Here is a 26,366-nt window from a genome sequence, read left to right as displayed (position 1 = left end):
ATTAACTCTCTTTATTAATACATAAATAAATCTGTGACTCAAACAGGTTTTCATGGACTGCATATAATTTTCAAATGCTGTAGCCTGTTCTCCCTACAGCCATGATCACAAGAAAACTCTGCTTCAAACTAAAATCGTTTTAAGAATGTTCTGCACTGAGCTATAGATTCATATCAAACCAAGAATTTAGTATCATTTGAGTTAAAATTTAGTATGGTTGTAGCTGAAAGTCATCCCCAACACATTCTCTAAGCACTGCTCACTGTGCACAAAAGCAAAGTTGCCAGGTACCAAACAAGTAAAACCCGTTTTCCAGCTAGTGCTGAGTGCCATTTTGATGTGCTACACCCTATATGAGTTTGACAATAAAATTACTGATTACTGAGAATGACTCATGGATAAATTTTGAGTCTATAGTGCAAGCCATTAAAGGTTCAAGCCCAGGTACATCAGGAAGGGCATCCACAGTAAAACAAGTGCAAAATCTTTCATGTGAGTGCTTGCTGTGGCGACAACTGCAGAAGGAAGAAGCTGAAAGAACAACAGTGCAGGCCATTCAAAAAAATGAATAAATCATTTGTAACACAAAAGCTGTTTTTTTGGAGCAACATTTTGGTAGACCACTAAAATCCTAAGATGTTTGTTTTGACAACTAAAGTTCAATGGGCTTCTGACGATGGTAAATGTATTGCTAGCTTTTATCTTGTTTTAAAAATCCAGTTTGATCAGTTTAACAAGATGATTTTCTTTTTCCACTGCAGGCTGACATATCCAGTAAACAAACTGCTTAGTCTGTCCCTTAGGAAAGTTTGTCATAAGGTGTTGGAAAGAAATCAGCAAATAATTGTTGCATCTAGGACAAGTAGAGGGGTTTTGACCTTTACCTCTGCACAGTTGCTGATGAGGTCATGAGAGTCTATTGTCCAGCTCAGATCTGATTTGTGTACTTGAAGAAAGCTTACTGCTGTCCTTCAGAGGATTTTGGTTGGAAGGTGCTACTGGAACATGGGGTGCCAGGGTCTATGTTGGCCAGCTATCATTTCCTTAAAAAATCAAGTGCTTTGTTCACATATTTGGAACAAAGTCATTCTCTTTTTTAGAAAAGACCAGGGCTGTAAAAGTTTCCTTTTACAGGACAGGTTGTCCAGAGTATTCATGAACAAGATCTCTTGGTGTAGCAGTGGAGTTGAGGATGTCTGGTTTAAGAAACTCAGGGTTGCATCTTTCTGTAATGTGTATGATGTGGTTCTGTTGGCATTTTCGAGCCATGATCATCAGCATGCAATGCTGCAGTTCCACACTGAGCCTGAAGCCAAAGGGATGATAGTCAAATCCTCTAATTTTGAGGCTATGGCTTTGGACTAGAACAGGGCTGAGTGCCATTCTGGTCTGAGATTAGTCTCTGACTCAAACGAAGAAGTTTGAGCATCTCAATATATTCTTCACTAGTGATAGTGAAATGGAGCAAGACATGTCATCTATACTTAGACCTCATCTGCAGTATTAACTGTGCTGTACTGGTCTGAAGTAGTAATGTGGGAGCACAACTAAAGAGCAAACCTCACGATTTTCTAGTTTGTTCCAACCAACGCTTAAAGTCATGGGATTCTGATTATAACCAAATGAAGAAGTTCAGATACAAGCAGCTGAAATTAGTTTCCCTCAGACGGTGTCTGGTATCAACCTTAGAGAAAGTGTCAGTTCAGCAATTCAAGAAAGGCTCGAAAAGCTTTTTTGAACTTTAATATTAGCATGCGTCCAACCACTAAAACACATAAGAAATGTATTATATGATTACATTTATTAACACAAGGGAAAATAATTAACAAAAAAAAAAATTCTTACACTCAAATTGACTTTTGTGAGTTGGTCATAATATCATAAAGCCACTACTACACAAAGAGCCACTACTGTGCATGTATTCATAGTCACAACAGGAAATTTCAGCTTTAATTATGAATTACTTTAATGGATTTCAATACAAATCTACAAATGCTAAAGTACAGTGTTTGAAGCATTTCTTAAATATATGGTAATGACACACAAAGCATAGCACTGAAGTTTGCATACAATGATCATGATTCTGTATTCACTATAACCTTTATTTGTCATATGTATCACATTTAACAATAATAAAAAAATCTGAACTATATTTAGAAAAACAGTAAAAAAAAACAAAAATACAAAAATTCTGTTTGTACAAAGAAAACGGGGTATGTACATCAAGGTAGCAAAAGCAGCAATGCCATCAGGAGGATGAGGACAGGAGATGCCACCATACCAGGAGAGAAGCTAGAAATGAAAATTTTAATTAAAATGAAATGAAGCCTGTACGGAAAAAAATTAAAATTTAAAACTTTATGTGCAGGTTTTTTTGAAGGAGGTTGACTGGCGTTAAAACATATTATTACATTTGCATTTTCTAATAGAAAAATTCTGTTCAAAATACAAATTTGTAACATACACTTCACTCATTGGAAAAGATTAAAGTCATCATTAAAGGTTCTACTGCATTTTGTTGTCCGCCTTTGGCTGCCAAGTTGCCACAGTCTGTACCCCGTCCCCCCCAAATTAATTATAAATAAATAAATAAATAAATAAATGAGTAAAACGAAATGCTGCAAAGTTTCAGCAAGATCTTGCACAAGAATCTCAGGATCTCAATAATATTTTGCCAGCTCTCTCAAAAAACAAAACTAAACAAACTCAGGATTTCACAAAGCTTTTCCAGCATCTCTCAAAAAGCAATGTACCAATGTCATTTTTTTTCTTTTACTTTAATTTTGCAATGTTTATTGTTTCGATATTGAACAATATTGCTATCATGATTTTTCAAAGATTGGCTAAACCTACATTTTTTCAGCATGGTCATTGGTGTTATTGGATTCTCACACGTTTTTAAAAGAGTATTTTATAGGCTTCTAAAAAAACTTTGCACTTCTATATTATAACATCATTTTGAAAGGAAGATTTATGTCAAGTTCAAAATGTGTGATCAAATCTTACAATACCTGCTTTCTGCAGCTGGAGAAGTTGCGGTGGTGGTCTTTGTAATAGTAGTTGGTGTTGATGTGGCAGGGATTAGTGTGGTGGTCTTTTGTAAAGTGGTGGTGGGTGTTGTGGTGGTAGGTGTTGTTGTGGTGGGTGTTGTGGTGGTCGGTATTGTGGTAGTGGGTGTTGTGGTGGTGGTCGGTGTTGTGGTGGACGGTGTGGTGGTGGACACTGTGGTGGTGGTGGGTAATGTGGTGGTTGGTGTTGTGGTGGTAGGTGTTGTGGTGGACGGTGTGGTGGTGGACAGTGTTGTGGTCGTGGGTGTTGTGGTGGTGGTCGGTGTGGTGGTCGTTGGTGCTGTGGTGGTCCAAGTTGTGGTGGTGGTGGGTGTTGTGGTGGGGGTCAGTGTTGTGGTGCTTGGTGTTGTGTTGGTTGGAGTTTTGTTGGGCAGTGTGGTGGGCGTTGTCGTGGTGGTCGGAAATTTGGTGGTTTGTGTTGTGGTGGTCGGAGTTGTGGTTGGGGTCGGTGTTGTGGTGCTTGGTGTTGTGGTGGTTGGAGTTTTGTTGGGCAGTGTGGTGGGCATTGTAGTGGTGGTTGGAGTTTTGTTGGGCAGTGTGGTGGGCGTTTTGGTGGTGGTCGGAGTTTTGGTCGGCAGTGTAATGGGCGGTGTGGTGGTGGGAGGTGTTGTGGTGGTGGTCGGAGTTGTGGTGGGTGCTGTGGTGGTGCTGGGTGTTGTGGTGGTCGGTGTTGTGGTGCTTGGTGTTGTGGTGGTTGGAGTTTTGTTGGGCAGTGTGGTGGGCGTTGTGGTGGTTGCTGTGGTGGTGGTCGGTGTTGTGGTGTACACTGTGGTGGTGGTCAGTGTTGTGGTGGTGGGTAATGTGGTGGTCGGTGTGGTGGTCGTTGGTGCTGTGGTGGTCCAAGTTGTGGTGGGTGCTGTGGTGGTGCTGGGTGTTGTGGTGGTCGGTGTTGTGGTGCTTGGTGTTGTGGTGGTTGGAGTTTTGTTGGGCAGTGTGGTGGGCATTGTAGTGGTGGTCGGAGTTTTGGTGGGTAGTGTAATGGGCGTTGTGGTTGTGGGTGGTGTGGTGGTGGTCGGAGTTGTGGTGGGTGCTGTGGTGGTGCTGGGTGTTGTGGTGGTCGGTGTTGTGGTGCTTGGTGTTGTGGTGGTTGGAGTTTTGTTGGGCAGTGTGGTGGGCATTGTAGTGGTGGTTGGAGTTTTGTTGGGCAGTGTGGTGGGCATTGTAGTGGTGGTTGGAGTTTTGTTGGGCAGTGTGGTGGGCGTTTTGGTGGTGGTCGGAGTTTTGGTCGGCAGTGTAATGGGCGGTGTGGTGGTGGGAGGTGTTGTGGTGGTGAGTGTTGTGGTGGACAGAATTGTGGTAGGCAGTGTGGTGGTCAAAGTTGTTGTGGTGGGTGGTGTGGTGGTGGTCGGTATTGTGGTAGTGGGTGATGTAGTGGTGGTCGGTGTTGTGGTGGTGGGTATTGTGGTGGTGGTCGGAGTTGTGGTGGTTGGAGTTTTGGTGCTTGGTGTTGTGGTGGTTGGTGTTGTGGTGGTTGGAGTTTTGTTGGGCAGTGTGGTGGGCATTGTAGTGGTGGTCGGAGTTTTGGTGGGTAGTGTAATGGGCGTTGTGGTTGTGGGTGGTGTGGTGGTGGTCGGAGTTGTGGTGGGTGCTGTGGTGGTGCTGGGTGTTGTGGTGGGGGTCGGTGTTGTGCTGCTTGGTGTTGTGGTGGTTGGAGTTTTGTCAGGCAGTGTACTGGGCGTGGTGGTGGTGGGTGGTGTGGTGGTGGTGGGTTTTGTGGTGGTGGTCGGAGTTGTAGTGGGTGGTGTGGTGGTGGTCGGTGTTGTGGTGGGTGGTGTGGTGGTGGTGGGTGTTGTGGTGGTGGTGGTCAGAGTTGTGGTGGTTGCTGTTGTGGTGGTCGGAGTTGTTGTGGGCGGTGTGGTGGTAGTCAATGTTGTGGTGGTTGCTGTTGTGGTGGTCGGTGTTGTAGTGGTAGGTGTTGTGGTCGTGGGTGTGGTGGTCGTTGGTGTTGTGGTGGTCGGAGTTGTTGTGGGTGGTGTGGTGGTGGTAAGTGTTGTGGTGGTGGTCTGTGTTGTGGTCGTGGGTGGTGTGGTGGTCGTTGGTGCTGTGGTGGTCCAAGTTATGGTGGGTGGTGTGGTGGTGGTCGGTGTTGTGGTGGACAGTGTGGTGGTGGACACTGTGGTGGTGGTCGGTATTGTGGTCGTGGGTGTTGTGGTGGTGGTCGGTGTGGTGGTCGTTGGTGTTGTGGTGGTGGTCTGTGTGGTGGTCGTTGGTGCTGTGGTGGTCCAAGTTATGGTGGGTGGTGTGGTGGTGGTCGGAGTTGTTGTGGGCGGTGTGGTGGTGGTGAGTGTTGTGGTGGTCGGATTTCTGGGTGGTGTGGTGGACACTGTGGTGGTGGTGGGTGTTGTGGTGGACAGTGTTGTGATGGTGGATGTTGTAATGCATGGTGTTGTGGTGGATAGTATTGTGGTGGTGGGTGTTATGGTGGTCAGGGTTGTTGTGGGCGGTGTAGTGGTGGTAGTCGGAGTTGTGGTTGTCGGTGTGGTGGTGGGTGTTGTGGTGGGTGGTGTTGTGGTGGTCGGTGTTGTGGTGGTGGGTGTTGTGGTGGTTGGTGTGGTGGTGGTGGGTGTTGTGGTGGTTGGTGTTGTGGTGGTGGGTGTTGTGGTCGGCGGTGTGGTGGTGGTGGTGGTGGTGGGTGTTGTGGTGGTTGGTGTTGTGGTGGTGGGTGTTGTGGTCGGCGGTGTGGTGGTGGTGGTGGTGGTGGGTGTTGTGGTGGATGGTTTGGTGGTGGTGGGCGTTGTGGTGGTTGGTGTTGTGGTGGTGGGTGTTGTGGTAGACAGTGTGGTGGTGGTCAAAGATGGAGGGATAGGGCTGTAAAATTCACAAGGATACTAATAATTTATCTCAAAGATACATTCTTCATACATTTTTCTTTTGGGTTTGAAATGCAGTTATTTTTGTTGATAAGCAAAATTGTATCATAAGTGTCTCACCTTAATGAGCACAAGCTTTCTTTCAGAATTGATGGAGGATTTTCAATGTTCACTGGTCTCACTTGAGGGCATGGTAGTGCACTTCCATTAACTAGTGGAGTGAGATCTTTTCACAATAATTATGAAAAAGTCAGTAACAGAAAACAACAATAATTGCAGTACTAACATGTTTGTGATGATTGACAACACATTTTACCCTTTTTTACTCCAGTAACCTGAAATAATCTTGGAAAAAATGTGGACTTTATCAGAGCACCGAACATCTAACAAAATGTCACTGATTGTGAAGTTTCTTTGCACCATCAAAATGCCTTGGAATGAAGTGTAGGATAACAGTAACTGTAACATTAATTATCCAAAACTTATGGGCATGTGCACACACACATATACAAATACAATCTTAGCTGACCACATTTTAAGTTTTGTTTCTGATTGTCATATATATACAGTACCTATAAAACATCTTCACCCTCTTGGAAATTGTTTTGATTGCTGTTATAAAGCAATCATGGTCAATAAAAATTGGTGTTCTTTACAAAACAAAAATCACATCAAAAACCTGTTTTTCCTGACATGATCACTGTGTAGAACTAAAACCTATCAATATTTTTCTTATGTAATTCGACAGTATCAGATTCTTTTGAGGAAAAAAAATCAACGACACCTCCCACACCCACACAGACACACACCACCCCCACCACCCTCCCCTAGCCGTCACTGATACCAATTTACAACACAATAATTATAATTTAAGATACAATTATTTTTTAGTGTTTCATGACTCTTGCATCAGACAGTTGTTAATGTTGTCACTACTTTTTCCAAAGAACATTTCCTATGATGTGTGTAACTGTGTTCTTTGAGGCTGCTGAATGTGTTCTGCTGTGATTCTGCAGGCACTTGCATTTCCACTATCTAATCCCACAATACCAATCACAAAGAATAAAAAATGAGTAGTTAAGAAAGCTAAGACTTAATGTCTTTACATAGGAAGACACAAGGACATCAGTATAAGCTAGAATTTGTTGGAGAAAAAAAAGGAACAATTCCAGGCAGACTCAGCCGATCAGAGATGGGATACTTGTAGCTGCCAAGTGCAGGCAGAATGTTTGTATAGCATAGCGTCATAGACATAATTTATGTAAAGATATTGACAATATAAAGAAATGGCTCATGTAAAAATGGCAGAGAGTAAAATATGCTTAGTGTTGGTTATGTTCAAACTGTATTTCAGTGACTTACAACAACTTCAATGTGGATCAGTTACTGATAATTACTTTTTTGTTTCTTTTTTGATTTTGACTAAACTTTGATGGGTTTTAAAAACAAAAGACACATTAACCAATGTTACATTTAAGTGGTTCCAATTACTGAAATAGTTCCACATATCTTTAGGTGTAGTTGAAAACACAGCTTTTTAAATCTTGTTTACATTATGTATGCACACAAATACTAGATTTCCCAAAAACATACAAACATCCACCATTCCTGATTCTTTTCAACCCACTCAATAAAACAAAAATAAAATGATAAAAACTGGTTATAAAATGTCACTTTTTGAAAGGATTTTAGAAATCTTAATCTTCAAAATTTAGACATGTCATATTTTTCAAAAGAAAAATATTCTACCTACCTTCAAAGTTGAACATTAAAATGGCACTCCCTCCCTTAAGGACCTGTGTGGACTGAAAGTCTTTCAGGACTGCAAAGGATGAATACCCCCACAAAGGTCCACCAGAGACTTGCTCCCCATTCTCAGAAAAAACTACCCTTCCAGTCTCACGTGGATTGCTCCACGCAAGGGTACCTGTTTGTATGAAACATGTACAGTACAACAGAAAACAAAGGTGCATATTGTTTTAATTAGAGCTTCTTTCTCTCTTCATTAATTTTTTTAATTTATGTATTCAATTTATTTATGTATTTGTAATTTAAACATTTTCTTGTAAACATACCACTAGAGGTCACATGTGTTTCAACACTGATGAAATTCCTTTGCAATGACATTTGCTGTTGAATGTTGGGGTTTTGATCCAGAAGTTGAAAATTCATTTGCCTTCGTAGGCAGGGCCACTCCAGCTGGTCATCAAAGTCACCAGACAAGAGTTGCACAAAAAATCCAACACGTGTCTGGTAGAGTATAACAGCTTCTCGGAAAGCATAGCCCTCTTTGGAGTACTGCCGTGGACTGTATATTATAGTTCCAGAGGCACTAGTGTTTAAAAGTTCCTCAAAGTCATCAATTTGCAAGGTTACATGTGGACACTGTGTTTCAGAAAGATTGATGTCATCAATTGAGAAGCCGCCTGTAGAGCTTCCTGCTCCTTTCCGAACCTCAAACACAACCTGGAATTGCTTGGTGGCATTTAGAGAAACATGGTGGAGCTTCCAGTGAGATGTAGGTGAGCCTGCAGAGGGGAGTTTTGGAATACTATGTTGGACTATTTAAATTTCAATGTGTGCACAACTGAAAATACATTTAAAAAGAAAATATGCCAAATATTTCTACAGTTCAGCTGTCTTTATTATCCAGACATTACCAGTGATCTGATCCACAAGGCGGATGGTTCCTGTGGTGTCCTGTTCATCTTGAAACTCTCTGATCCAGATGTTGAGTTTGTCAAACTCATTCCCACTGTGGAAATAATAGAACTGCAGACACTGGACATTACATCCCCTTTTTGGACTCATCTTCTGGGTCTCCAGCCGGGCTGAATCTCCTTCTTGACCTGATGCTATGCTGGCATGGATGAAGTATCCTACTTCCTGACCTAAAATGATGCCCATGACAAAGGTATGATTATCACCTTCATCTATAAATTCTAAATAAGTTTAGACATTTGCAATAGTTCAGAGGTAAGTTAAATGTACTTTTAACACACTTTTTCCATTAAGTTTTACAGTGGAATGATTGGAACCAAAAGCAGAAAATCACATGAAGGAGTTTGGATGTGTTGGCGCAGCCTCTTTTTTAGACTGTTCTTATCGCACAAACAACATGTCTTTTTATTTTTGATATTCATCGTTTTTTTTTGTTTGTTTGACACATCTTCTGTAGGACACTATTAAGTACAAACTGTCTGAATAACACAAAACAAACAAACAAACAAAAGAAATTGGCATTTGTTTCTATTTCTTTTTGTACCAAACTGTGACCCTCATACCAGCGTATGTGCCAAATTTTGACTGAGGTGTACAATTACACCCATAAAATTTACATTATTTAGAATGACTTTACAATAAGTTTTATTTTATACATTAATTTAGTATCAATTCAAAAATGCAAGAAAACAAAACTTACACTTAATAACATTTTTGTTTTAGTTAATTGTTCAATAAGCTTGAAACCTTACCGGGTTCTTCATTTCCAGTTGGTAGACTGGTGTGGTCAGAACTCGGACCCCCGTCTGTTTGTGTAACTACTTCCCAGTTATTCCCACTCTGTGAACATCGGTTCATTTGGCACATAGTCCCATTAGAAAAGCCACAATACAGCAAAAAGGCAATAGATGAGTCTATGGAGATGAATAAAGAAAGCAAGATTTCCAAATAAATTATTAGACAACATTTACCTGTGAATTTAGAACAAATTTCTATTATGACAGTCTTGTCAATATTACAGGTATAAAGGTATAGTAGTATAACCCCCAAATTGCAACTTGATAAGAAGTAATAAAACATGACATCCACTTCCTCTGTAAGGCTTCTATCAGTTAAGTCTCAAGATTTTTTTAGACAGGATGGATTTCATTTTAAACAGTCGTCTCAACTGAAAGACGCAGATAGTGACTGTTGGGTTTATACAACTGTTTAATTTTACTTCCATATTTGGGAGTACAATGAAAAGAAAGGAAAAAAATCTAAGTGGAAATAAGTTGCATTATATATATAACACTTCAAACTCTGAGGCAGTAGTCTTTTTACAGTGCCATGGGGGTTGTAAGTAGGGCATGTGTAGAGCCCTGAAAATATGTTTGGAACGTGGTAATGTTTAATTATTAAGCATATTGATCAAGCATTTATTTAATTTGATATTTGGTTAAAAACAATTCATTTGTTTGTTTTTTTTTGTAATTGTGTATGTTGAAGACAGAAATTTGCACACTCTGTAAGCTCGAGCCATGGGTTTTTGTTAATTAAAGTTACACAAACGCAAAAATCTGTGAGTTTTTGAGTTCTATTTGAGGGTGCAACACATGATCAGACTGAGGAAGATATCCAACTTCATGCATGACCTGCATTACATCAAATACTAAATAAGTAATATGTTACATACTGTTTACACTACATTTAAAAAAAACTAATACTTTTTATTTTGAAAAATAAGTGCAATTGACTAGTAAGTAAGTTTGAAATATTTTACAGCCTTTTAGCGCTTACCGCATTTATAGAGAAGGTTCAACTCTTGAACATCAAGGGGACTCATATCCAGTCTTTGACCAATCACATCTTGGTATTTTGGGTCTATGGTAATAATTGTAGAGCCATTGCCATTGGTAAATGCATCTTTGTTGTAGTGCATCACTGAAAAGTAGTCATATGGAGTTCCATGGGTAGAGCTCTCATCACTTCCAACCTTTCTGAAATTATGCTCTTGACCTAGATGACACACAAACACCCATCATCACTACAGAGAACTGTACTTACTTTTAAAATTTTAGTTTAGATTGTTAAAATTGTACCTCAATAATCACTGTTTTTTATACATTGTGCCAAGTTTATTGTTTATACTGATGCAAAACCTTTATTTTTTTGCATGACACCATTTGTGTAATTTAATTAGCTGCAAAAATAAGACTGTGATTTGTTTATGGATTATCTAATGAATTAGGAACCTCTCCACTGTAGTATGGCAAACTAAAGGCCCTAAACAGCATCTCGCACAGGGCCCCCAGAGCTAGAAATGCCACTGAATGGAAAAGGACAATTAATAAATAAACAACAGTTTATTCAACAGTCCAATGGTGCACTTTTGTTTCTATAAGAAGTTGCAAAATGAGACTAAATAGTTTAGGTCTGGAGCTCTGATGAATATATATATAAATGTTCAGTTTGACTGTAGTAACAGCAGCACAGTTTTAAAACTGGCCAATGTTTATGTGTTTAGCTGATAATGATCGAGCTGGGCAGACCAATAAAGTGTCTTTGTGCTTCACAGCTCTCTGAATCTGAATAACTACCAAAGAGGACAAAGATGACACTGTTGCCATCAATGTTAAACTTTTGACTATTTAATAATATTTTGATTAATTTCTCACTATTGATTTTGCAACCAACCAATCAAACAATCAATCAATCAACTTTATTTCTATAGCACATTTTAAGAACCACAGGGGTAGCCAAAGTGCTGTACAATGGATAGATAAAAACAGTAAAAACAAATTTGATAAAACAAATAAACAAATAAACAGATAAAAAGATAAATAGATAAAAAGAGACATACACATACGGGTTCACAGCAGGTATGTTTTAGGTGCCAAGAAAGACAAAAATCACAGTGTGTTAAAAGCCAAAGAATAAAAGTGTGTTTTTAAAAGCGATTTAAAAACAGGAAGAGAGGAGGCCTGTCTGACACTCAGGGGTAAATTGTTCCAGAGCTTGGGAGCAACAACAACAAATTCTCTGTCGCCTCTTAGCTTCAGCCTAGTTTTGGGGACTGTCAGCAGTGACTGATCAGCTGATCTTAGGGATCGGGGCAGGCAGTAAGGCTGAAGCAGCTCAGATAGATATGGTGGGGCCAGGTTGTTCAAGCATTTAAAAACAAATAACAGGAAAGAAAGAGTTAAACCTGTTTTGATGTTGTTGAATACAATATCCACATAATCATCTCTGTCATATCTAGACTGTTCATGGTAGAAGCCCAGAGCATGAAGAATCTCATGTTCAACAACGCCATGGCTTTCACAGCCTGCCCCAATGGAAAGGTTCTGTCCATTGGCAAATACTTGACCAACATAAGACCAACACCTACAATGAAAAAAGGAACAATTAGTGGTAGTGGTAACAATTGGTAATAGTGACAAACAGAATAACTGACACATGTTCTGACATCATACATACCCGATTAACTTTACAATGTTAAGGTAGTACTCCTCAGTGTCCCATACTTTGAAATCGATGCATGACTTCACCCTGAATGTATCTAATGCTCTCACTATGACTCCTTTAGCATTCAGGTCTTTCATTATTCATAAAAAAGTAATAGAAAAGAAAAAAAAAAAACCACGTTTTATTTCATATGAAATAAAAGGTGAGACTACTTTTCTGTATTACTCAGAAGAGTAACTCTCAGTGACATGCACTGAAGAAAAACTTTATTGGAATGTTCTGTTGTTTCCTTGTTTTGGGACAACATTGACTTTTTGACTAATATTTGCTGAATTGTATATTCTAGATTAAAAGCAGTTTCTTCAACCACTTAAATTACACAATCCAAAGATGCCTTAAATATTCTGTTACAAAATAAAAAAAATCCTATTTACCTAAACTTTTGTCCAATACGTAAGAGATTGGAGATGTCCACAGTGCGTTCTCATTAATAATGGTACTACGAGAGATTGGACGCTAAAATATGACATAAATGTGACATAAAACAATTAAAACGCAAAAAGCATACAATCAAGTAATAATATCTTAATAGTTTGTTTGAAGAATAACTATACTTACCTCCCGAATATCATTATTTAATATATCTAAAATAAAACAAACAAGTTACTTATTAAAAAATAAATCAGATACTACAAGGTAACTGAATATGAACTTAATAATGATGTTAACAATAATTTTACCATTGGGAAGCTTTGTTGTTTCATCAACATCTACAAAAACAAACAAACAAACACATGTTTTCCTGTAAATTTACATTCATTTGTAAAAGGTAATAGAAAATTCAATTATTTAACTTACCTCCTATCTCTACTTCTTCCTGGAATGATCAGAATATTTAAAATGAAAATAAATAATTATTATCATATGCATGTTAATAACAGTCAGTTTAGCTGAAAGCATTTGCTATAAACTTGTCAAAAAGTATTTGGGTTTATTTGGTTAGTCCACAGTCATTAAAAATGGAATACAAGTGGTATATTTTGTATATACTAGGGACTGGCAGTGATATTTAAATATTGCTAAAGTTGTCAAAATCTACAAATTTGAAGAAGTATTGTGACTATCGTGTTGAAAAGCATCTGTATTTATTTATTTTCCTGCCAGATCCTGGTAGAAACCTGCTGCTAACAGGACCATGAGGCAGGAATACTCCAGGAACCATGGTATTTTTTATTTAAAACTTGTCTTAAAAGTTTTAAAAGTCTAAAATCTACTAGTAAATATCAACTTAATATATAAAATGTACAAACTAAGACATTCCTTCAGGCTGGTTTTCGGAAAAAGCTGCTAAATCTCCCTATTTTTTGAAGTTGAAATAGATATTTAATTATTTGATTATTTATGAGGCAGCACGGTCACGGTCAGTGCTTGTAATCCTGGGGCTGCAGGTTCGAGGCAGGGAGGGCATGCTGTGGCAACCCCTGAAGAGGGGAGCAGCCGACAGAACTTAGTTTTTACCTTAGAGAGAGCACTGCAATAAATTTATTTCCTGTTGTGCATGAATGAAAATACTTACAGTGGGGATGAAGGGCAACGCTGATGAAACAGCCAGGTTAACCATAAGGAAAATGTGGCCTTTTATCTCCATGGTGAGTCTTGGACTAAATTTTAATAAGACATTAAATAAAGACATACAAAAATTCAAAAACTGAATTACGGAATTGCCTTCTAGATGCAATGTAATTAACTGAATCTAGTCAAGTTTATGGTGATTTTCTCACTTACCTGCGCTTATCCACAGTCACTCTGTATATTCTTCAACTTCAAATGAGATGTTCAACAACTTCAGGAGGCTTTTAAGTTAGTAGTATGTCACAAAGCAAGTTTGATCTTTTCAGCGCGTCATAATAGTTTGAAGTTAATCTCAGTCTGTGAGCAGATGCTGTTTTTCCGGTCTTAAATGGCACGCACTTTATTTCTTGTTATTTAAATAAAAGGTCATAAATTGTGTAACAGAGTAGGTTTTTGTTTTTCAAAAGGTCAAATTTATGCAGTGGATTTATTTTATTTGTGATTCTATTTTAATTGACTTATTAACCATTTAAGATGTTTACATTAGATCCCTGCTCAGCTTTAACTTACATTAAAAAAAGATACTGGAGATAATAAATCACAAGTTTTATACTTTGTTATACTTTGTTATTTTCACTGTTAATTTATTATTTAATATTGATTTCATATTTTCAGGCAGTGATATTTGTGTGACTGAGCTTAGAAAACACGCACTGATACTTTCTGTAAATGTGCTTTAACATGACAAGCTTGTTTGCATTGCATTGTTGAGCATTTCTTGTAAACTATTTTCTAATTGCTGGCTTTAACACGTTGCCTTGCCCATTTTAATGATCGTCAGGTTATTTTTACTCTGCTGTAAATTTCTGAAATCATACTCACACCTTCCAGTAATTACGACTTATTAAAAACAGGTCACATGGATAATGGAAACAGTTCCAGCAATGACAAAGACAAAAACTTTCAGATAACACATTTTGCAATTTGAGTTGTCAAAACTTTGATCATTAACTCTTTTTCACACATAGCTTTTCACTACTCTGTCAACAGCTGTTCCTGTCAAAGTTAGGCGTGCATAAATAAATAACATGCATGTTTTTGAACTCAAGGAACAAAACTGGAGATCCCTGAGAAAACTCACACTGTACATACACGAGGAGTATGGAATTCAGGGCCTACTTGCTTCGAGGCAACTGTTCCATCATGCAGCTCAAGAACAAACCCACTGGTTCTTCTCTTCAACATTTTCTGATAGAAACCTGACAAGGTCAGGTCAGCACTGTGTCCAGGCTCATATCGTCTAGTCACGTGATCAATGACATCCAAAGCTTCATTTGGTACATCACTGCTACAAATGTTTTATCAGGATTTTGAGGTGTGCTTTAATAATGATTCTGTATGAGAAGACCTTATGCATTACATATTTATTTTATCAGTTTATAAGCACTTCTACACCCAGGTCAAAATCATACATAAAAAAACATTGTACATATAAGTTACAATATGATATAGACAGTCTAAAAGTGTGCCCGTTCACTAGTTAATTATATAAGCGCATGGAGGCAGGAACCTCACAGCACACACACTCCCAAGCTACTTTAAGAATGTGCTGTGGATTAGTATGAATAATGTTTCTTATCTATTATGTTTACAAATGTCAAGGAGAGACAAGCAAAGGGTAACCAAGGACACAAGTGTAAACAATGAATGTTTGTTCATCATTTATTAATCAAATACTTTTTTTCACCCTGACAAATCCATGTTCAAAGCATCACAACAACTGCCTGATATCAGACAGTAATGTCACATGACCAAACAGAAGTTGTCAACTAAACTCTAGAGTGCGCAATCACCATGAAATGGTTCATTTCGAGTTGTAGATTCAAGTTACACTTCAGACCTTCATCCACCAGATGCCACCAAAGAGGACTGTGTTGAAAAGCTACTAGTAATGAACCTTTCTTTGACAAAACCCTTTTTTGCAAAGCTTAAAAAATCTTTTTTTGGACATCTCTAGGTTTAGTTTTTTTTTTTTTTAATGTTAGCATTTTGTTTATTGTTTTGGCCTTAGTTCACCCTGAAGTTCTTCGCTTGGTTGTGTTTAAATATGCTTGCATATTATAAAAAAAATAATAAAAATCACACTTCATTTTAGAAACTTCCTCTTGGTTGTGATTTGGAGACCAGGATGGGAAAATGCTGCTTTCTTGGGAAACAACCAAAGTCAGAGGTTGTATGTGTTGAAAAAGAGATCCTTCTCGTACATCACTGAACCAAAAGAAGCAGCGTCAGCAGGAGGGTGAGAAAGGGAGAGGAGACTGCAGCCGGAGCGAACCCAAAAACACTACAACAGAAAGAAATACAGTCACTACATCATACACAAGGAATGGTGAGAAGTTTCAACAAGTCTGGAACAAAAGTGCTCTTTGTGGTTTATGGAGCTTTTTGATTATGTCTAAAGTTCAACATCTTTTCATTTTTTCCCCCCAACTCATCTAAATTAGGATCATAGTTTGGTTTGTTATATAGTTTGACAACATTACAATTTGCAGTCTTCTGATTTCAGTGATTCTATAAAGTATCTTTCATAAATTCATGAACAGCACTGCCCATATAAACATTAATTATGTTACAAAGCTCTGAAATAAAAGTTTTACCACACCCACAGCACTTATAAGGCTTTCAGTGGTTCAAAAATCTGTTTGGTGATGGCTGGAAACTTATTTCTTTTGGTGTGGTGTACCCTTTCCCTTAAATTTAAAATTGTACTTTGCACTGTAAAAAATAGTCATTTATTTATATTAAAATTTTGTGCAATTTTATATTTTTTATTGTTGCAAATGTTGTTCTTTCTTTCTTTATTCCCCATCATTAGCCACTACAATGACATTTTTTTTTCAGCTTGCTAATGTTCTCCACTGCGTGACATCTTTTCATATCACCACATTTTTGGGTTGCTACAGCAAAATATTAAGTCTAACAAGTTGGATTAGGTGTGAATGCAACGTCTCATCACATCCACATCACTAATAAGGCCTTTTGTGATCAAAGAAATGTGTTTGGCCATGGCTGAAAACCAACCTTTTCTCTCTCTTTTTTATATATTTCACTCCTTGATTGATTTTCTGCATTGCATTATAAAATGCAATTTATTCACCAATTATTTTTACATTTTAATCAGTTTTACAATTTTCTGTATTTTACCTAAAGCACAAAGTAAACCCCCATACTAAAAAACTTTTTTTTTTTTTAAATACCTCAACAAATGAAGAAAAAAAAAAAGAAAATACTACTTTGGCTCGTTAGGTTTCATGTTGTTGCCTTTGCAATTTTGTTTAAATTGTAAATAAATTTGGCCAGTACAAGGATATGATTTTTTTCCAGCTTGCTAATGTTCTCTACTATTATATTTTTTTTTCATATCAGCACATTTTTGTTTGGTACAGGTTTTGTAATTATTGTAAGTGTAAAAAGTTTGATCGAATGTGGCCAAACCTAATTGTATCTCTTGTTTGGGGATGTGGGCTGGTTGTGGTTGAGATCCTGTAAAAGTCACAGCATTATTTGGCAGGAATGTTGGAATCTATAATGCTAATTCTTACATTTGCGGAAATTCTTTAATGTACACTTTCAATCAGACTATATTTAAAATGACACAATATTCTACCTTGGTGAGCATGGGCCTCCTTCTAGAATCGATGGAGGATTTTCAATGTTCACTGATCTCACTTGAGGACAAGGAAGAGCACTTCCATTAACCAGTGGAGTGAGATCTATCAAAAACAAAAAGAAAAAAAGACAGAAAAAGAGAAAAAATAAGTTCATTATTTTTATTATAAGTTAAATGTCTCAGGGAGTTATTTCGGCAGCCCCCTTTTCCCCCACCCTTCCTATCTGACAAATACAGACAGTCCAGAGTTCTGGAAGTATTATGTTGGAAGTGAAGTAATCCAGAGAATCACTTGCTTTTTCATTATAGGGGCACTGTGCAAAACTCAAATGTATACCAGTTCTGATTTCCTGTTCATACTAATATAATCTGATATTAGTTTCTCCACCAAAAATGAAGCCATTGACAACACATCATTTTTATTATCATAATTATGTAATGTTTCTGAATACATGCAAATGGATGCACGTACCATATGTGCCTACATCTCTTTAGAATACTACTGGATATTATTGACCCTTGTCAACAATCCAAACAACTCACAGGATGGACGGGTGAGTCAGCAACTCGTGTGACCCTAACGGCACCATTTATACTGTTATAATGACTTAAATCCTGGAACTCCCAACCTACTATCAGAACTTAAGAATCCTTTTGGATATACGGATTGTTTTGTCCTGGATGACAGAATCTACGACAGCTGTTTTAATAAAGGCAGATAAATCCTGCCCCATGTTTATAAGAAACATGCTGAGCAGCAAACTCTCTCACAGCCTGTCCTGTTATGGTCCTGGAGCACTAGTTTTTAGATTTTTGGTTTTAAACATATCAAATGTTATTATTTTGTTTTATTTACTCAATTATTAACTTTTTTTTAAAAAAAATAGGTGATTTAAAATTTTATGGCAGCAACACATGTCAAAAAAAGTGTGGACAGGGGCAACAAAAGACTAAAAGTAAGATTAAGAAATGGCTGGAGGAGCCTTTTGCTACCAATTTGGTTGATTGACAACAAGTCAGTAAGAAGTATCTAAAGAGCATTTTAGACAGGCTGAATCCCTTAAAAAGTAAACATGGGCAGAGGTTCACCACTGAAAAAAATGCATCTAAAAATAGTGGAACAATTTTAGAATAATCTTCCTCAACAGAACAATGGAAAGACTTTAAATCCATCATCATCTACAGTTGATAATGTCAAAAGATTTGGCACATTCATGAAATTGAAAATCCAACAAAGAAGACCCAGGACTGTTGAGCAGCTAAAATCCTTAATGAGACAAGAATGGGACAACATTGTCCTCCAAAAACTTCAGCCAGTGGTCTTCTCAGTTCCTAGATGTTTCGACTGTTGTTAAAAAAAGAGCGAAGGCTTCACGATGGTAAATATGGACTTGTTCCAACTTCTTTTGAAACGTTGCTGCCATAAAATTCAAAATTACCTTAATTTAAAAGTCTCCTTCAGTATGAAGCGTAATTTAGCTTCAGCCTTTTATATCAGTACTATGTTCCATTGTAAATAAAATATCAGTTTGTGAGATTTGCAAATTATTCCATTTTGTTTTTAATTTACATTTTAGATAATATCCCAACTTTTTAAAATTGAAGTTGTCCTTTGCTGCTTTATTTAAAGACTCACTGTGTTCAGTTGTCCAATTTGTATCCTCTTCATATCATTAGCTATTCTTCCTCTCAGCTGTCCTTGCAAAGTATCAGTTTAGAATATTTTAAGCTGCTTCAGTTATTTCTCAATTTAGAAAAAGAACATTAACCAATGTTACATTTGTAGTCCCAATTACTGAAATAATTCAACATATTCTTAGGAGTAGTTCAAAACAGTTTTTTAAACCCTGGTTAAATTATGTATGAACACAAATACTAGATTACCTCAACAAATATAAACACCAGCCATTTCTGCCCTACACCCTCTCCAACCCACTGATGATAATAAAAAAAAATTATTTAAAATAATCAATTTTAGGTACATGTCCATTTTTTCAAAAGAAAAGCACTGAACCTACCTTCAAAGTTAAATATGAAAATGGCACTCCCTCCTTTAAGGACATCTCTGGATTGCAAGTCTTTTGAGTCTGCAAAGGCTGTAAACCCCCTCAAAGGTCCACCATAGACTAACTCCCCATTCTCAGAAAAAACTACCCTTCCAGTCTCACGTGGATTGCTCCACACAATGGTACCTGTTTATATGAAACATGTACAATACAAAAATGAACAAATGCACATTTTTGTAAACATCCTTTTTTTGAATTCAAACATTTTCTCTCAAACATACCATTAGGGGTCACTTGGGTTTCAACACTGACAAAATTCCTTTGCAATGACATTTGCTGTTGAATGTTGGGGTTTTGATCCAGAAGTTGAAAATTCATTTGCCTTCGTAGGCAGGGCCACTCCAGCTGGTCATCAAAGTCACCAGACAAGAGTTGCACAAAAAATCCAACACGTGTCTGGTAGAGTATAACAGCTACTCGGAAAGCATAGCCCTCTTTGGAGTACTGCCGTGGACTGTATATTATAGTTCCAGAGGCACTAGTGTTTAAAAGTTCCTCAAAGTCATCAATTTGCAAGGTTACATGCGGACACTCTGTTTCAGAAAGATTGATGTCATCAATTGAGAAGCCGCCTGTAGAGCTTCCTGCTCCTTTCCGAACTTCAAACACCACCTGGAATTGTTTGGTGGCATTTAGAGAAACATGGTGGAGCTTCCAGTGAGATGTTGGTGAGCCTGCAGAGGGGAGTTTTGGAATACTATGTTGGGCTATTTAAATTTCACTGTTTGCACAACTGGAACTAAATTTAGAAAGAAAATTCAATTGCAATTCTCTTGTTTTGAATATCTAGACATTACCTGTGATCTGATCCACAAGGCGGATGGTTCCTGTGGTGTCCTGTTCATCTTGAAACTCTCTGATCCAGATGTTGAGTTGGTCAGACTCATTCCCACTGTGGAAATAATAGAACTGCAGACACTGGACATTACATCCCCTGTTGAGACTCAATATTTGGGTCTCCAGCCGGGCTGAATCTCCTTCTTGACCTGATGCTGTGCTGGCATGGATGAAGTATCCTACTTCCTGACCTAAAATGAAGTTGGCCAAAAAAATATGGTGATCTCTTACTTTCTTCTAGATTTGACTTACAGACAAGTTGAACATTTAGACTACCCCAGAGATAAAATAAATGTGCTTTTAACAACCATAAAAAGTCACTGTATTTTGTTGTAGAACAAATTAAAACAGTACCAAAACCCATTAAAAAGCGTTTAGGACTCTATAAATGAAAAAGTTAGAGCTAAGTAGATGTGATTTTAACTGTGTCTTTCATGGGGGCATTTTTGGCCCAAAGTGGTGTATTCAGGTAAAAACTTGTGAATTATGTACTCTCATTTCCTAATTCAACTAAAATACATGACATATATAACAAAAAAATATGCATAAAACTGAACGAGCTGTCCCCAAGGTAAGACATTGAACAGAAGAACTAAGACTGAAATACTAACTGGAGGGAGATATTTTTTTGCTAGCTAGAACTTCAAAATTCTATATTTTCATAAAATCAATATTAGTTTACTTTAAAAATAAGGTAGACAATATCTATTATTTTTAAACATTACTTTTTTTTTTGAGAATAGGTAAGCGTTATGGTTTGCACTATTAAACACATGTGCTTTGTAATATTAATGTATTTACACAAATTATAAGAACTCTTCAATTGATTTTATTTGTATATTTTTATTGTTTCAATTCAGTACTATCACATAAAATTCTCAGTTTATTTTGTTAAACAATTTGACTTAAAAATATAAAATAATAGTTTAGGTTAAAACCTTACCAATATTTCTGTTTCCACTGGGTAAACTGGTATGATCAGAACTTGGACCTCTATTAACCTGTGTAACAACTTCAAAGCCATTGCCACTTTGTGAACACTGGTCCATTTTGCACATAGTTCCATTAGAAAAGCCACAGTACAACCGGAAGGCAACAGATGATTCTGTCAAAGTGAAAACAAAGGCAGTAGATTAAAAAAGGAAGACCAAAGAGAAGGTTCATGGATGTAGTGAATGAGGGTATGCAAAGGGTTGGAATGACAAGGGGGAAAATGCTAGTGTTAGCTTGTGATAGAGGCAGATGATTTGCTGGATTGACCCCTAAATAGAGTAGCTTAAAGAAGAAATAGAAAAAAAGTTTTTGCTTTTATACAAGTGTAGCTTCTGAATCACCAAGAAACAAAAAAAGCAGTTATATTTCTAAATCTCTAAGTCAAGTTGAATAATTGATGAAGAAATATACATACGTAGCTGGAATGATGACAATATTAACTTTTCTTTTTTATAGTGACACACTGTATATGTTTTGACTTGCATCATTTGAACAATCCCCCCGTCCCCCCAATCACAAATATTTAACAATCTTTTCGTACTTACTGCAGCTGTAGAGAAGGTTTAACTCTTTGGCGTCAAGAGGACTCATGTCCAGTTGTTGGCCAATAACGTCTTGAAATATTGGATTTATGGTCATAATTGTAGGCCCATTGCCATTGGTGAATGTATTTTTATTATAGTGCATCACCGACCAGTAGTCATACGGAGTTCCATGGGTGGTGCTGATGTCACTGCTAACCTTATCAAAATTACGCTCTTGACCTAAATTGCAAACAGAATATCAACATATAATAAAGAATACTGCATGGAGAAATTGCAAAATTAATATATATTGCTAAAATGAAAAAATAACTTCACTATAACCAAAACACTTGTCAATAATAATGTTAAGTAATTAATCTGAATTTGTTTATTTGCATGTTGAGTGAAACAATCTTAACACTGTAATTTTCAGTTAGCTGCATTAATATGATTAGGGAGTTTCCTGCCTCTTTACAATGTTTCAGTTTATCACAGAGGTCATGTCTGGATCTTTTTGTGACATGTTGTTTATGCCTTATAACTGTTTTAAATTTACAGTTTGTGGCAAAGTTAGCAAATTACTCTTCTTTGTGCCACAGAAAGAAATACAAAATAGCTTACATTGGGTAATTTATTTGCAATAATTTTAAAACAAAAAATACCAGAATATAAAAAATATATATAAATGAAAATGTGATTAACCACTGATGTTACATATTATCCCCTTTGAGAACGTGTCTGTGTCATGTTTCAAGTAGGTTTTATGCTTGTTTCTTTTGACACTAAGTGATGGTCTGAGGACCACAGAGCTGTGCTAGTAAAGTATTAGTAGTATAGTACTTGTAATTAACACAATTGTAACACTCATGGAAGACAAACAGATTCTCAGTAGCAAGTGGGGGTTTCTAGTATATAATAACAAAAGAAAAAGAGAAAAGTGAAGAATATTTAAAGTCCCACTGATTGTTATCAATGAAAATAGTAAACTTTAGTACTGATTAATATTTGACTATTGATTATTTTGATAACCCTTTTTTTGACAGAGGGAAAACAAAGAAAATAATATTTTGAAAAAGAAAGAGTTTAACCTTCTAAGATGTTGTTGAAAAGAACTTGTATATGATCATCTCTGTCAAATCTCGATTGTTCATGGTAGAAGCCCAGAGCATGAAGAATCTCATGTTCAACAATTGAAATTAAATCACAGCCTGCACCAATCGAGAGGTCCTGTCCATTGGCCATTGTTCTACCAATAAAAGACCAACACCTATAATAGAAATAAAACACTTATTAATAATAACAACAAAAAATAAATAAAATGAACTTCCAGCACTAAGCATGCAGTGGATTACAAGCCTGTACTAGATGGGAATCATAAATTACTGACATTGCGTAATTCAATTAATTGCTTAACTGGTTAACTTGGACTGTGTTAATAATAATATTTAGTTGACACTAATTACTAAGGCACAGCGATAGAAAACTAATACATACCCAGTTAACTTTTGGATGTTAAGGTAGTACTCCTCAGAGTCCCATACTTTGAAGTTGATGCATGACTTCACTCTGAACTGGTCTAATGCTCGTACGATTACTCCTTTAGCGTTCAGGTCTTTCATTATTTAAAATAATGTAGTGAAAGACATAATATGAAACAAAAAAATGACTTAATTTCAGATTATTAAAAAATTATTAGGAGTAGTTTCTAATAATATGCATTTAAAATAACATAAATGATTCCCAATTGAATCTTTTGCTGTTTCCTTTTTCAGTTATGTGCGATGTTTGTGACAACAGCCTCTTGTTGACTGACATTTGCTAATTGGTATATTCTAGTTCGGAAGCAGTTTACATTTACAGACTTCCATAAGCAATGCAAACACTTACATTGTACAAAACAAAGATGCAACAAATATTCTGTTGTGAAAGAAAAAATAAAAAAATTACCAAGACTTTTGTCCAACACATAGGAAACTGGGGATGTCCAGAGTATGGTCTCATCAATAATAGTACTACGAGTTTGTGGCTGAGATATTTGTGACATAAAACATATGAGACAAAAAAAATGCTTAAATATTGTACAAGCTCACAATCGTAAAAATATTAAACTTACCCTGCGAATATCATCAAGAAGTAAATCTAAAATTGAGCATAAAGAAAAGCAATTTCAAAGAAAGAAATCACATACTCAACTTAGAAAGCATTGTTAAATATGAAGGTAACGTAAAATTTTTCTCCAAAATATCTATTTATGGAAAAAATAAATCACCTTACCATCTGAAAGTCTCATGTTTTCACCAACATCTACAAAAATACACAATACTTTTTTGTAAACTCACATTAATTTATAAACTAAAACCATATTAACATATACAACCAATTTGGAAGAATCTAAAAAAAAAAAAGGAACTTACCTCCTATCTCTACTTCTGCATTAATTACATCTGGATTAACCTGTATTAAAAGACAGAAAAAAAAATCAGCAGCAGCATAAATTTTAATGAGTTTTTTAAAATCAATGTAGCTAAAATATAATTGCTTTTAAACTTAAAGGGGTCCTATCATGCTTTCTTGAAGAAGTCAGGATAGGTCTGTGGGCTATACAAAACATCTTCATTACATTTAATACACAAAGTCATTCTCAGATATTGAGATTTCACCTGATCAGTTCTGCCTGTTTTGAGCTCATTTCAAAATGAGATGTTTTAGAGCTATGTCACTATTATGCAAATAAGCTGCTGTTGGCCACGCCCCCTAACTCAGTGTCCCATCTCAAAACATGAAAACTCACTGAAGGATTAAACACTGCAGCTCTCACGCACATTTATATCAATATTAATTCAAACTCATTAACTGACATTTGTCAAGTAGGAGAACGGAAGTAAGTGGGTCCGTAACCCGACTGGTACCAGGTCGGGACAGCAGCAGCCGACAACAGAACATTTTCCTTTTCCAGCAGACATTGATTGTGAAGCAGTAAAACCAGCAGAACTAAGGTGATGAACTTCTTGTAATGAAGTGGGTGGAGCTCCACTTGGGTTGCTAGGTGAGGGGCTGGGCTTGGCTTGGGGTTGCAAGGTAACAAGAATTGTAACGCAACAATTCAAGGTTTTTGAAACAGGTCGTTTTACAGACACCAGAAAACATTTATTTATTATCAAAAAAAGGCTGGATGTTTTTTGTTTTTTTTGTGCTTGGGCTATTTCTGGAAGTAGTAGATACCCAAATGGAAGTACAAAAACATTCAAAAAGGGAATTTTGCATATTAGGTCCCCTTTAACAAAAAATTGTTGTGTTTATTTAATTAATCTACCAAAAAGTCTAAGGTGATTATTATTAAGTGTGTACTCTGCGCAGACATCATTGGTCCCTACAAAACCAGGGACTCAAGCTGCCAAGAAAGTCAAATAAATATAAATATCTTAGACACTTACTGCTCAGTAGAGTGAAACAACTGCATTCAGTGTGGTATGATTTATTTATATTTCCATGTGTTATAATCTTATAGTTCTAAAAGTTAAAATTTCTGAGACAGCACAAGGTAAATAAAAATACTTACTGTAGGGTTGGAGAACACTGATGAAACTGCCAAGTTTACCATAAAGAGAAAGTAGGCTTTCAACTTCATGGTGAGTCTTAGACTAAACCTAAAGAAGAAATTTCATGGATAGATAATAAATTCATTCAAAGACTGAAATATTTAATTGCCATCAAGAATTGAGCTTAATGTCAAGTTTATTGTAATTTATTTCTTACCTGTGCTGACAGCAAGTCTGACAGTCTGACTTCAAATGAGATGCTCCAAAAGCACCAGGAAGGTTTTAAGTTAACAGTATGTCACCAAGCAAGCATTTCAGAGAATCAGCTGAGAGTTACAGTTAAAAAAAACCCCAGAATCAAATGTGTCAGTAGACAATACTTATCTTATCAAGATAGTGTTGCGGAATAATTTTAGCCATTGGATACAAAATATGTAAGCTAATACTAAAAATAACTACACAGTGTAAGTTTGGGTAAAATGACTCAACAGCATATGCAAACCAAGAAAACTGTGCACACCTCTATATATAGGAATAGTGCTACCACATATTTGCATAAATCCAGTGGTAACTCTACACCTGACTGTAACCAGGAACGTGAGATTTAAACAATGAGGACTGCCTTTCCACTTCCAGCAGTAGTTTGTTAATACCAGCTTCTCCTCATTGTTCTCTCATCTTTCACACCACAATAAACCTGTCAGTAAACCTATTGTCCTTTTTTATTTTATTGTGCATGTCATGCAGTAGTCTCAGACGAGTTAAGATGAGAGATCAGAAAGGCTTAAAATTGTCTGAGCCTTGCAGGCGCTGTAGATTTATTAAATCTGAATGTAAAAAGTGGCACAACAGCACTGCTGTTAAAGCTATCACCTCAGAGGGATGCAGGTTCAAAAAATACAGTAGAAGCACAGTAAAAAAAAGTTTAAAAAAATGGCAATCTTGAGATTCATTCTCATGTCCTGCGTTTTAAAACTGTCCACATCATGAGACTGGAAGAAATTTATAAATTTGTTTTTCTCGAACAAATACAGGGATCTTAAAAATCCAATTGATAAAATATATTCTTTCAAATGTTTACAAAGCAAAACAAATAGCTTGTCATTTGTAGTTTGCAAA

The 26,366-nt window shown here is 36.8% G+C and overlaps 2 protein-coding genes across 4 annotated transcripts; both read right to left on the bottom strand.

Moving 5' to 3' along the window:
• Positions 1–1,128: 1,128 nt before the first annotated feature.
• On the bottom strand, positions 1,129–13,967 carry LOC108235545 (mucin-2-like). Its single transcript, XM_025005815.2, has 16 exons — positions 13,832–13,967; positions 13,623–13,707; positions 12,905–12,923; positions 12,787–12,816; positions 12,665–12,690; positions 12,481–12,562; positions 12,059–12,176; positions 11,787–11,965; positions 10,379–10,597; positions 9,352–9,513; positions 8,539–8,769; positions 7,954–8,406; positions 7,632–7,805; positions 5,999–6,104; positions 3,012–5,876; positions 1,129–1,306 (listed from the first exon to the last, which is right to left on the bottom strand). Exons 2-16 carry the CDS (start codon positions 13,692–13,694, stop codon positions 1,129–1,131), a joined length of 4,914 nt encoding a protein of 1,637 aa, XP_024861583.1. The 5' UTR covers positions 13,695–13,707; positions 13,832–13,967.
• A 1,605-nt stretch (positions 13,968–15,572) lies between these two features.
• Positions 15,573–25,734, bottom strand: LOC108235546 (meprin A subunit beta). Of its 3 annotated transcripts, XM_017415632.3 has the most exons (16): positions 25,465–25,734; positions 25,268–25,355; positions 24,123–24,162; positions 23,983–24,012; positions 23,822–23,847; positions 23,656–23,734; positions 23,203–23,320; positions 22,797–22,975; positions 21,730–21,948; positions 21,135–21,296; positions 20,152–20,382; positions 19,576–20,028; positions 19,307–19,480; positions 17,286–17,391; positions 17,114–17,161; positions 15,573–15,962 (listed from the first exon to the last, which is right to left on the bottom strand). In XM_017415632.3, the coding sequence occupies exons 2-16, from the start codon at positions 25,334–25,336 to the stop codon at positions 15,884–15,886; spliced, it is 2,013 nt and encodes a 670-aa protein (XP_017271121.1). In that variant the 5' UTR covers positions 25,337–25,355; positions 25,465–25,734; the 3' UTR covers positions 15,573–15,883. The 3 variants fall into 3 exon arrangements, with proteins under 3 accessions (XP_017271121.1, XP_017271122.1, XP_037836346.1); XM_017415633.3 differs by lacking the exon at positions 17,114–17,161 and having other exon boundaries at positions 25,465–25,732; XM_037980418.1 differs by lacking the exons at positions 23,203–23,320; positions 24,123–24,162; positions 25,268–25,355; positions 25,465–25,734 and having other exon boundaries at positions 23,983–24,014.
• Positions 25,735–26,366: the final 632 nt, after the last annotated feature.

Source organism: Kryptolebias marmoratus, linkage group LG16 (assembly GCF_001649575.2).
Source record: "Kryptolebias marmoratus isolate JLee-2015 linkage group LG16, ASM164957v2, whole genome shotgun sequence".
Classification (NCBI taxonomy): Eukaryota; Metazoa; Chordata; class Actinopteri; order Cyprinodontiformes; family Rivulidae; genus Kryptolebias; species Kryptolebias marmoratus.
This window is presented reverse-complemented; position numbering and strand designations above follow the sequence as displayed.

Bases quoted from the DNA above. Each gene is read 5' to 3' on its own strand.
- LOC108235545 (XM_025005815.2), bottom strand. From the start codon at position 13,694: ATGGAGATAAAAGGCCACATTTTCCTTATGGTTAACCTGGCTGTTTCA. The intron at 12,563-12,664 runs GTAAGTATAGTT...GTCATATTTTAG, and splicing joins TAAATAATGATATTCGGGAG to CGTCCAATCTCTCGTAGTAC. The intron at 7,806-7,953 runs GTATGTTTACAA...TCATACAAACAG, and splicing joins AACACATGTGACCTCTAGTG to GTACCCTTGCGTGGAGCAAT.
- LOC108235546 (XM_017415632.3), bottom strand. From the start codon at position 25,336: ATGAAGTTGAAAGCCTACTTTCTCTTTATGGTAAACTTGGCAGTTTCA. The intron at 22,976-23,202 runs GTATGTATTAGT...TTTCTATTATAG, and splicing joins AACATCCAAAAGTTAACTGG to GTGTTGGTCTTTTATTGGTA. The intron at 20,029-20,151 runs GTAATGTCTAGA...TCCCCTCTGCAG, and splicing joins CCTTGTGGATCAGATCACAG to GCTCACCAACATCTCACTGG.